This window comes from Macadamia integrifolia, chromosome 12 (assembly GCF_013358625.1).
Source record: "Macadamia integrifolia cultivar HAES 741 chromosome 12, SCU_Mint_v3, whole genome shotgun sequence".
Taxonomy (NCBI): Eukaryota; Viridiplantae; Streptophyta; class Magnoliopsida; order Proteales; family Proteaceae; genus Macadamia; species Macadamia integrifolia.
Window position 1 is genome coordinate 27,214,029 of NC_056568.1, and position 11,906 is coordinate 27,225,934.

Below are 11,906 nucleotides of genomic sequence, written 5' to 3' on the forward strand. Positions count from 1 at the left end.
CAAATGCTATCCCACAATTAGAACTTCTCTCTCCATATTCAGCACCTCTTTATCTTTCTCTCCTCTTCTTCCATTCCTATTATTAGGAATAATCTAATATATCAGAAAATTAAAACAAATATTAAGGTGGTTGCTACTTTATAACTATATTTTGATTAGTACTTTTTCCTAAACCAATTTCATCTCTCTCAAAAAAAAAAAAAAAAATCATCTCTCTCAGATATGCTATAAAATAGTGGTTTTTTAAACGATGAGCAACCCTCTTCAAGAAGAAATCATTTAAGAGACTTCAGAGTAAATTTTATAACATTTAGATTTGCAAGAGTTGTTGGACACTTAAAAATAATTTAGATTGCCGACTATAGGAAATAAGTTAAAATACGATGAACATGCAATTTTTGTCCACTCAAACACACACTAAAAAAATGTTTTACTACACGTGCATTTGCACGTGTGCTTTTACTAGTATATATATATATATATATATATATATATATAAACCTCACCGTATGGTGAGCCATATGTTGAGACGTGCTATGATATTTTGAAACATGACCAATCCAGAGCCTGCCGACATGTCAAATGATCAAAATGCCCAAATCAGTTCTTGATGTGGTACCAAACTACTGCTTATGGAAATTTTATTCTCCCTCACCCTTTTCTAATAATATTGAGTTCAGAAATTTTGAAATTTGCGTTATCGGGTAGCTAAAATGATCTAATAAATTTTGGCTTATTGTTAATTGATGATCTGGCAATTCTAGGCTTTGTAACCTGTTCAAGGACAGCAGGCTTGTTGGACTCACGAAGTCAGTTTTTATGCATGTCAACTGAGTTGGATATCAAGGTAAGGATACCCCAAAACAGCTGCCTAGATATACAACAAAAAGGCTGCTAAGGAAGTCCTTAGCAAAAGGAAATATACAACCTTCAGAGAAACAGAGTATTAAGATCCAAGTGCAAAATATTATCTTTAGAAATCAGTTCTAAATATTTTTTTTTTCTATAATTGTTTGTTGCTGGAGTAGCTCAGTTGGCTAGAGCGTGTGGCTGTTAACCACAAGGTCGAAGGAAGGGCTAACCAATGTAACCATTTTGCCCTACCTATTGGGGGAAAAAAAAAGGATTATAATGCTGGCTTTCATGTGTTTGAAAATATGAATATAGTTAGAAACCTTGGGACAATGACTTGGAGACACATTCACTCACTTATTTGATGTTTATTGCAACAATTGACAAGCTATTAAATGAGAAAATACAATAAATTTTAAATGAAGCTATTGTAAAGCCATTAAACAAATCTATCAATAGGGAGAAAAAAGTTATTTTGTTCATTCATCACAAACATTTTGAGATGTGTCAATTAATATAACCTTTGCATATTTAGCACTGCAAATGAGATTCTATATTTTTCCCATTATCTAAGGCATCGTTCGATAATGTTTCTGCTGTTTGTGTCTAGAAATAGCAGAAACATCTTTTCATGTTTTCAGAAACATCTTTTCATATTTTTAGAAACAAAAACAGATTTTTTGGTATTTGATAAACCTGTTCCTTGAAACCTTTTTTGTAGACATAATGCTACTAAAAAACTCAATAGCATCATCGGATGTCCAAAAGGGAGAGAGGGTTCGATAGCCTCTTTTTAGGTCTAAATAGTTGAGAGATTTATCGGGCACAACAGCTTTTTTTTTTTTTTTTTTTTTTTCTCTCAAATTCGTTTCTAGAAACAATGAAACAAGTCGGATTTGTTTCGTCAAAGTAATTCTAGAATTGTAAATAGGCATAAATTTTGATTTATGTTTTTAGAAACGGGTGAAACGGAACAACTTTATCAAACGTTTTTTAAGGTTGTTTCTTCGTTTCTGAAAAGAAGAAAACGCAGAAACGATAGACATAAAATGCTGTCAAACGGTGCCTAAGTTGAAGAATAATTTTCTTGTTGAATTTTTTGAAGGTCCAATCAGTAATTTTACTTGTAATTGCAGGTTGGTTCTAGAATTGGGACAGCACATTGAAACTGAGTTCCATATTTACTGATGGGCAAGATGGCAGGCTGAAGGACATATCAGTCTCTACCATGTCAATATTTGGAGAAATTCTACCTTTCTATGCTGCTGGCCTTCTGTCTTCCTTTACAGCCAGAAGATCTGACCCTTGATTGATAACATTCATATTCTCCTCCTTTTCATTAGGCCCGTTTCTATGACGGGTGCGAAGGGTGGAATACCTGTAAGGATGGGTTTCACATGTTGTGGGTTGGGTTAGAAAGGAAAGGAAAGGGTATGAAATAATGGAATATATAATTTTTAGTGGTATGGAATTTGGTGGGAAAGAGTGGAAATGGGGGTGGGATTCTATGGGAAATAGAGAAAATATGAGCAGGAGAGACATAGACTAAAGAAACATTCCCATGAATAATGCCAATTTTGGAAGTGAGTGGGGTGGGAAAAATTTGAATGCCAAAGACAACAATAATTGCATTTAAAAAAGAACTTGGTAAGTTTTTCACTCCACTTATCCTAACATTTTTGTTTGTGATAGTTTGTGACAAACAAGTAGAAAATTTCCATCCCCTTTTACCTTTTCAAACAAGACCTTTGGGAAATCTTTGCTATTTATCAAGACGAGACATGATAGTGCACTTTGGTGTTATTTGAAAGAAATCAGAATGTGCTACTCTTGATGGGTTTGATGTTGATTAGGAAATGAGTCTATCACTTCCATTTCCATATGGTGTTGCAGTGCGGTGATCGAAAAAGATAAGGATATCAGGCAAGTGAATGAAATGTCCCTTGTGCTTCACTGCATTGAAGATCTAACAAGTTGGAGCAAGCATGGAAAATGTTTGGAACTCAGTTTGGGGAAGGTAAGCAAAGCAAATTTCATCATTAACCTTTATCCCTAATATACAAAGTGAAAAATACCATTATCCAGTCCAAACCAAAAGTCAAACATCAGGCTTAAGATTTTCTGTTTTCACCATGGGTGAAGAGAAACTGAATCCATTTTACAAGCAACTTTTACAAGACTCAAGTCCAAAGATGAATATTTGAGGTAGGTATATATATATATATATATATATATTTATATATATATATATATTTATATATATATTTTTCCTGGGATGGTAAGTATGTATTCTTAGAAAAGTTATGTAATGATTTTTTTTTTGTTTATTATTATTATTTTTTTAATCATAGCAATTAATAATGTAATGAATCTCAACAGGTTTCTTTAAACAGGCTCCACAAAGATAATTCTCTATTACAAGCAACCCATTTCCCTACCATGTGGAGTATTGCGTTAGCTAATCCCATCACTAAAAAGCAAGATATATCTGCTTCTCTATTGATCCAAATATGGTGAAATTGTCAAATTTGGAGGATATGTATGAACTAAGTTTCTCTCCACCGATGGCCATTAGTGATTTGACCCTGGAATTAGATTTTGTGAAAGGTGGATGTCATCATTAACTCCAATAAATTTTGCCCTGTCGAATTCCATGATGAAGAAAGTGTTAGGATACGAGGTCTTGTATTTTGTCGCTTGCATTAGTGTGTTAATTCCAAAGGGCTATTAAGAGGCCATAGGGCCTGAGGATTATTTTTAGAGCTATATAGATATTTTGGTAAACAACCTGTATAGAATTTTGATACAAATTTATTGTGAGATTTTTTTTTTTCTATAATCTATATGAAAGGTGTGAGTATAAGTGATTGTAACCTTATTCTCCATTGACAGTGAAATAGATTTTCTCTCATCATGGATATAGACAATCTTGTCGAATCACGTAAATCTTAGCTGTGTAATTTTTGTTTGTGATTTTCATTATCACTTTGAACCACGGGGCAAACAGAGATTGAGTCCATTCCTAATTCCCCAAAATCTAGAAAGATCACTTCACAGATTCTGATTCAGCCAATGGAATCATCCAAAATCAGCCTGAACCATAGAAATCGGCTGATTTTTTGAATCAGGAATTGGATGGAATCGAGAATCGAATCCAGTTGATTCTTAGAACAGTGCAACCACATCAACATCTTTGAATACAAGCCCAAGAACTACTTAGTTCAGCATGCTTCATATCGGTCCAACAAAGGCTAAGAAACTTGTATTGCTGTCTTATATAGGCTTTCCAATTCCTGAGACCTTCCCAACCTCTGTAACAGGAGCTTGTGACCAGAGCTGGGGGTAATAAGGTGGCTGAATGGACAGACAATTAGAAATGGAGCTTGTTTGGTGTGCTCCTTGGCTTGGAGCCTAATTATCTGTTTGCGGATCAGCTTCCTGAACTGGCTAAGATGACAGTGCAGAGTTGAGATGAGGGATCACTTGTACAAACACTGTAGCATCTGCAGTCATTTGAACTGAGTAGTTCTGTATAGCCATCTTTTTGGTTTCTTTACCTTTTCCCGCCAACAGATTGTGTGACTGCACCAAACCAAGTTCTCTACGCAGAAAAATTCAACTTCCATATAATGGATACAATAAATTCTTGAAATACAAATTTCCCCAATTTCCTGCGATTCGTTTCTTGCAAGAAAACAGCTCCCATGTCTCATTTAATCAAACCCCAACTGCATACTAATGAAAGAGAACAGAGAAGCTTCTTTTGGGAAGGAAGAAAAAATGGTGTTCATGTGGAAATCTTGGAGAAATATGTGCATAAAATAATGCTTTCATCATTCCCCATGACATCTACCTCCTTCCTGTGCAAATTTCAACAAAATACAGTATATTTGTCATATAGTTATCCATTTGGAAATGGCTCAAACACAAGATAAGTCTATGGTCTTGTGCTGCAGTAGTGTACCTCTATCACCATGAATATCTTGCTTGAGCTGTATTGAAGGTGATTGAGGTGGCAGTCTACTGAGCAACAATGCCAAAAACATATACTCTTCAAACTTCTTTATGTCAGTTTATATACACTTTAAGCTACCCCTCCCCTTCCTACTCTTAGATCATGTATTCGATCCTCATAATGAGACTTTGAAATATGAAAATAACAGGATGGAAGTTCCCTAATATGTCATACCATGGAGGGTGAACGCGTATCAGGTTTCCCGCCTCGAGCTCCACATTGCCACATACGGTCGGGCTGAAGATGATTGTCTTTTCCCTTCTTACTTTTTCCATAATCTTTTGGGGGTTCTCTGTGAATTTGTTTATCTACACAGGCAAGTTAAGCATGTCATTGTCAAAGCCCAATCCAAACAAAAAACAAGACATGTATACAGATTCAATCATAGTTAATCACAGCACATATATGTAATGATCCTTTGGGATTGAAATCCCCCATTAAGTCATGGCCTCATGAAGAGGCCCCAAGTTATACGGTGATTTATTGTGTCCCAACAATTATGAGTTGCCAAAAGGAGAAGCCCTTTAAATAGACCATAGTCCCAAGAGATCAACACTTATACAAAGAAACCAAAAAGCAGCAACCACATAACTCAAGTTTCTTGTCAAAATATGTACATACCTCAGTGTTTTCACCAAGGAAACAATGACAAACTGTCAACTTCGCATCCAAGCACCGTGACAATATTTTTACATCAATGCATCTCTCTTTGTCTAAAGAAGAAAAAGGGTCAACAGGAGTCAAACATTAGAATAAAATCCCAAAAAAAAGAAAAAAAAAAAAAGCACAAGCACATTCATGGAAGCATGTAGTCACAAAATTATTTTTATGGTTGCATTATATTAAATCATTCATTATAGTTTCAAATCCAAGCATGCTTCCAACCATAATGGCAACAAATTCCAGGAAAAGAATAGGGGAAAAACTTTACTGGGTGAATGGGCTCCAGTCTGTAACTGTTTCCAAAACTCCACATGCCTTTCCTTTTCAGTCTGCATAACTTGAAGCAACCTTCCATGGTATCCAGTTCTGCACAATTAGATAGCAAACAAGTACACTAGAATTATAACGCCATTTTCTCACTACAATTGGAATTAGCCATCAGTAAAGCCCACAGGTCAGTGACAAGAAAACTGACCCTGCCTCTTTAGATGTTGTGAAGAGGATCTCCCGCTTATTTGCAGCTGCAGAACTTAAAGCTTCCTGGAATTGATCTGCCATAGTGCGCACCCTCATTTCACGGGTCACAAGTTTTGCCTGGTTTTGATCATTGGTCTGAACAAGAAGTTGTAGCATGTATTAATGGATCATGAGGACTGATATACAGCTGATAAATGGGGGAGGGGGGAAAAAAATAACAAATGTCAAAGAATAAACTTAATTGCGAGAGATCACCTCATCCTCACTTGATGTTCCACTACCAATTGTCTCAGGGAAGTCTTCATAGTCAAGGGTTCTATTACACAAGGTTGATATATTTCTCCTTGTGCTGAGCTCTAATCTCCTTCCTTTTGTCTTACTATTCTGCAGTAAAACCTCAACCAAACTAAGATAAAGAACTGCATATGTAGAGGTGGCACTTTGTCAGGTTAAGCACTAAGTGTAATGGCTGACTGTTGAATTTGGATCCTGTCTGAATCAAAATCTTGTCTGGATTGGCAGCCTAGGGCCTAGAAAAGTAAGGCAGCGAGTGGGTCTTAGTGAATGGGGTGGATGCAAGAGATTCTATTTCACTTGTGGTGGATTGAGTCACCTCTGTCAAAAAATGGTCATCCTGGCCCTTTCTGCATTCAAAGCAGGTCACGCTAGCCAAACCATATCTTTGAAGGGTGGAATGAGAATGTTGGCTGATGAAGCCAAGAATTACCACTACTATGAATAAGGAGTTTTTTTTTTTTTTTTTTTTTTTTTGAGGGGGGGTGGGCGGTGGGTTGGAAAAATAAAGTTACTGGTCAAAGTAAAAAAGCAGATCACCTTTGAGGTCCCAGTTGCATGACCATTCTTGTCCTGAAGACCTTCAAGAAGTTCGGCCATTGAATGCTTCAAATGTCTGTTCCCAACATCTAATGATTTAGCCGGCTTATGAACATCAGACTGTTTTTTATTTTTCTCCCGAAGATTCTCCAAGAGCTCTGTCATTGAGTGGTCTATAGCTTTGTGCTCAAGAGTTACTAGTCCCACAGGTAGCTGAGAAACCATGGATGATTTGTCACATTCATCTTTCACTATACAAGGCAAGTATGTTTCTTCCATATGTGAGTGGTAACGAAAAGAAAACTTGGGCTTTGTTTTGCCTCGGCTTCTTGAAACAGCTGATTGTCAAATGGCTAACAGAATATTAGAGTTGTAAAGCAGGAAATCTCATCTCTTGCAGTTTGCTGAACAATTAGAAGGATTATTATTTCACAAACCATAGGTAACACTATAACAGTAGTTCATTAGCTCTTTTGGCCCAATTAGAAACCATGTCCAACAGAAAATCAGTTCTTCAATTATGTTAGTTAAAACTCAGAAAGGTTACTTAATATGTTTGTAACTACACCTATATGCACCAAGATTCTCATTTAAAATTTTTACGTAATCTGCATGTATAGACAAAGAGTATATATCTATAATTTAATAAATCCAATGCTGCTTAAAAGTCAAGTCATCACTTCACAAGGCTTACAGCATATATAAGATGGACTCCGTTACGATCACCTCCATTGTCATTAATATTATGGATGAATCATTTTAAGTAATAGCTGGTATATAGGATTAAGATTAGATAACCAATGAAACTTGCCCAAGGCTCTATAGTATTAGGTTAGGCAATGTTACATGCAAATAGAAAGATAATATGTAGAAGGGAATAATGAACAAATGTGAGATGTGATCCTCGCATGGAATATTACGAAAGAGACATAAAACAGTAAAAAAAAAAAAAAAAAAAAAAAAAAAAAAAGGAAAAGGGAAAAGGCACCTATGGGAATCACTGGATCTTTATTTTTTTATTTTTATTTTTATGGAATAGTATTAGATTACAAAATTTCCAATTAGTATGTATGCATGGGCACATATTAAAAAAGAGGCCTACTAATTGCATTGATAAGAAAAGGAAAAATACCTTTTGATATTTTCCTTACATCAGAATGAGCCATATAGGATGAGGAACTTCCAGTGTTTTCATGTGAAAATACTAATTTCTCGGTTTCCTTAAGAACTGAGGACCACGAGCATGTTTCATCTTGGTTTTCAATCTCTAAGCCATGCAGATGATCATTTTTGAACTTGACGCCCCCAGAAATGATAGGAACTTTTGAGCCCATAGTGTTCTCCTTTCCAAAAAGAAAGACAAACTGTATGAGGGACTTGAAGAAGAGAGTACAGAAAGTTACGAAAATATAATTCCAACTCACAAAAGTTGGTAAAATAGGGATACATGTAACTGGACAAGTTTGCTAGTTGGCCTGCAGCTAAGCTTCTATTCGTGGCATGACCTGCCAAGTTGAAGCCTATTTGGCACCCCTAAAAAGGTCAACAGGTTGGTCATTCTTCTAATCATGTGGGTAAGTTTAAGAGATCATATTTCTTGTTTTCTGGTAATATATGACCTGAAAAGTCAACATTTGATAGTTGGCCTATGGCCTGAATTGATGGGGATTTCTAAACATAATAGCCAGTGGACACTGCTATGCACACCTTATCTTGGGAGGTCAGCACAACCTTACACATATATTGGTGTCTTTCATGTGTAGCTACTAAAACCAAAACACAATCAAGATAGGGAAGACATCAATATCGCGCAATTAAAACTTAGGCAAAGTCATTATACATCAAACGTTTCACCAGTGTGCACAAAGACATCTCAGGCTTTGCTCTTTGGACAAAAGGACCCCTCAACTACTGCATCACATTATCAGATAGCAACCAAAAGCAGAAACCAAGATACAACAACATATGTAACGAATAAAATACATGTTATGACAACGTACGATGATCAGAATTTTATGGATAGGAAAGTGTTACAAATCAACAGAAATGTAGATAATTATCGTGAATACATTTTTCTTCAAGTTTATGCTACAAATATCTTCTGTATCATTCGTCCATAGTAACATTGCATCTCCCAATATTGGCTGTTCAAATACACATTAAGTGAGGCATGTTGTCAATTCCGAGCTCTATATTTCACCTATATGCAGGTGAGAGATGTGGAGAGTATCTCTAGTTAATAATTAGGAGTTAGCAGGGAAATCTTTAGACTGAAGCTATTTTATGGATAATGAATTTATCCTTCCCATTGGGTAAAAGAAGCATTTCAATCTCGTTATTGCAAGAGAGACCCATCCGCTTTAAAGCAACATTATACAGTCAATCAGTTGTCTCTTGAACAATCAACATAAGGTAAACTAATCATGGCATATAGTTCAATAAACAAAATTCTTTGACTACCACCAGGAGAGTGTTGGCAGGATGATAAGTAGATGAAGTGACTGGTTGGAAAGCCGTTGGAGAGGATCCAAATCCCTAACTAAGACAAGTGGCAGCCACAAGAACATCTATGATCGCATCAACTTAACAAGCCCATATGATCAGTAAGCCTTTTGTTTTGGTAGAATGATCAGTAAGCTATTGATCAAACAAAAATTGATAGTCTCTCTCCCTTTTCAGTTGATAAACAAAACATAAATACATTTGGTTTAGTTAATTTCCACAAGTGTTGAAACAGGAATTGTATCGAGCATTTCAAGGTATTTCTGAAGTGTTAGCTCAGTTATTCCATGGCGAGGAACAAGTGCTTAGAAACCTTTCACTTGAATAGAATCCAAATTCAAGTGAAACTGCAAAATGGTGAGTGAATTCAACCAAGTAGTAGACCAAAAACTGGAGTTCTTGAGGTGTCCAAAACCCAAAAAATGGCTTCAGTGAGAGAGGTGAAATGGGTTTCTAAGTAATTTGATGGATCATTAATCTTCCTGATACTATAAACAGAGATGGGCTCTTTGAACTTGTGTCATACCTGCTTCCTTCTGGGTTCACATAGGGATCCACGGTCGAAGTCTTCATCGTAATCTGCAGATCAACAAAGCAAGATGGAACGATTAAATTCAGGTGAAGTCACTTTCAATTTTTAATTCCAAACTTCTTGTTTCAAAATCTCGGCCCACTGAATCAATTAGAGAGTGAAAGAGGAACAGAGAGACAGATATTTCAAGGAGAACTGAAATGCCGATCCACCTGTTAGAGTTACCTGAAATACTCTGATCAGAACCAGAATCTCGATTATCCTGCAAGCAGAAATGATTATAAATGAACCCAGTAAGGAAACTAAGAGGTTTCTGAAATCAAATAAGAAGGGATTTTGCCGGGAAACCATTTTTCCTCTCCTCTTTGCTCGGTCGCTCCTCCGAAGTAGCCACCATTAGAGAGGTACTGGACTCTGTAAGAACCGAAGTAGTAGTAGGCTCCCAAGTCGTTATTCCTGCCTACGCTTTACTGTAGTTTGGTAAATTTTGGACCAGTCCCTTATCAGATACAATATTTCATTTAAATTGAATAGAAAATTAGGAGAATACTTCATTTCCTCGAGGTGGGTTGGGATTCATGTCGAAGGTTTATCTAAAGGGTTTTAGGCGTTTATCGCTCTAGCAAAGAAGCATGGAATTGCAGGAACAGAGAAAGAAGTGGGACCGATCAAGGGGGAAGCCCAATTCTTCAGTATGGCTTCCATGGTTGCGGTTTGCTTCAGCATCTCTAGGTCGATGCCCCTTTCAAGTTTTAGTAGAAATGGCTTCCATGGTTGCGGTTTGCTTCAGCATCTATAGGTCGATGCCCCCTCCAAGTTTCAGCAGAAATGGCAAGTGAGGTAAGGAAAACATACAGAAACATTCTCCCATAAACCCTTAATTTCTTCGTTCTAGTTCTGGTGAAAAGTGAAAACCCTCTTTCTCCTCCTCCCCAAGAAAGGGAAAAGAAGAAAGAAATGAAATTTTTTGCTAAGGATCCTGTTGTTTCTCTCTTGCCAAATCTGAGCAATGGTAGCCCCAAAGGCTAACTTATGAGTGACCCATTCTGGAGAGAAGGGGGGGGGGTGATTGTGGTGAGTTTGGGGCATGGGGGCAGCATTGTTGTTTGCCCATACAACACATCCATCGTTAGATTACAAGAACTTGAAGCCAAATTATATATATGGGCAAGATATCTTCATGAAGTGTTTGTTGTGTTCCTTGCAATGGTATAGTGAGGATGAGTATAACTTTAATATGCAACAACTTGAAGAATATTCTCCATGGCCTTCCAATCATACCTGTGGCAAAAAACACTACAAATAGCATAGGTAGCATTTCACTTCTTATTTCCTCCATCTCATCCTCCTCTCTTGTCCTAGAGTTGGACATCACAAGAACACAAGCTACAGTATTGGCACTCGACTAGAGCTCATAGAGAACTTGTCAAATGTTTGGATCATTTAGCTATATATGATCTCAAGTTTCTCTATTGGAACTCCACCATCTAGTTCAAACATGTTAACAAACAACTTAAGAGAGAGTTAGGAGACACCCTTTGAGTGAGGGATTGCTGTATTAGCAATAATGGCTGCCTATATAATATACCAGTACCACAAACATTAGCCAGTGAACCAGTTCTGCAAAACATAGTCAAAACTAAAACCAAGAGGAAAATTTCTAGGGGACCCCAAGATCAGCCATCTAAGAGGACCACATTAGATTGGGTGGCCTCTTCCATAAGAAATAGTAATTAAATTGAGGATATATGTGGTGCAATGCTGTTGGGGATAGCCAACCTTGTGGTCCTTTTAGAAATATTGCTCTAGCAAAAATGAGAGAGAGAGAGAGAGAGAGAGAGAGAGAGAGAGAGAGAGAGAGAGCTTTCATATTTTTTTTTGGGGGGTGGGGGTGGATGGGGGTGTAAACATAACTATTCATCTATTTAATCAGGGATCCAAAGATCCCAATAGGAAAACCAGATACAAGGCTTTAACTATGGTGGGAAGATGGAGGGCTCCAAGGGAAGCTGCCTAAATGAGAAGAAAATG

The 11,906-nt window shown here is 36.9% G+C and overlaps 1 protein-coding gene and 1 long non-coding RNA gene across 10 annotated transcripts in view; one reads left to right on the forward strand and one right to left on the reverse strand.

Moving 5' to 3' along the window:
- The window catches only part of LOC122057806, an 11,423-nt gene extending 7,494 nt beyond the window's left edge, over positions 1-3,929 (forward strand). For 5 of the 6 annotated variants that reach the window (XR_006133634.1, XR_006133636.1, XR_006133632.1 and 2 more), the window contains 2 exons: positions 765-847; positions 1,989-3,079. This is a non-coding gene — a long non-coding RNA (uncharacterized LOC122057806). Of the gene's footprint in view, positions 1-764; positions 848-1,988; positions 3,080-3,231 lie in introns of those variants that run through there. The other variant, XR_006133633.1, reaches the window with a different exon arrangement.
- A 61-nt stretch (positions 3,930-3,990) lies between these two features.
- On the reverse strand, positions 3,991-11,028 carry LOC122057805. Of its 4 annotated transcripts, none has more exons than XM_042620094.1 (11): positions 10,224-11,021; positions 10,101-10,137; positions 9,870-9,922; positions 7,974-8,184; positions 6,842-7,179; positions 6,263-6,391; positions 6,006-6,142; positions 5,799-5,896; positions 5,489-5,580; positions 5,042-5,175; positions 3,991-4,708 (listed from the first exon to the last, which is right to left on the reverse strand). In XM_042620094.1, exons 1-11 carry the CDS (start codon positions 10,224-10,226, stop codon positions 4,702-4,704), a joined length of 1,239 nt encoding a protein of 412 aa, XP_042476028.1. In that variant the 5' UTR covers positions 10,227-11,021; the 3' UTR covers positions 3,991-4,701. The 4 variants fall into 4 exon arrangements, with proteins under 4 accessions (XP_042476028.1, XP_042476027.1, XP_042476029.1 ...); XM_042620093.1 differs by having other exon boundaries at positions 3,991-4,712; positions 10,224-11,016; XM_042620095.1 differs by having other exon boundaries at positions 3,991-4,712; positions 10,088-10,137; positions 10,224-11,013.
- Positions 11,029-11,906: the final 878 nt, after the last annotated feature.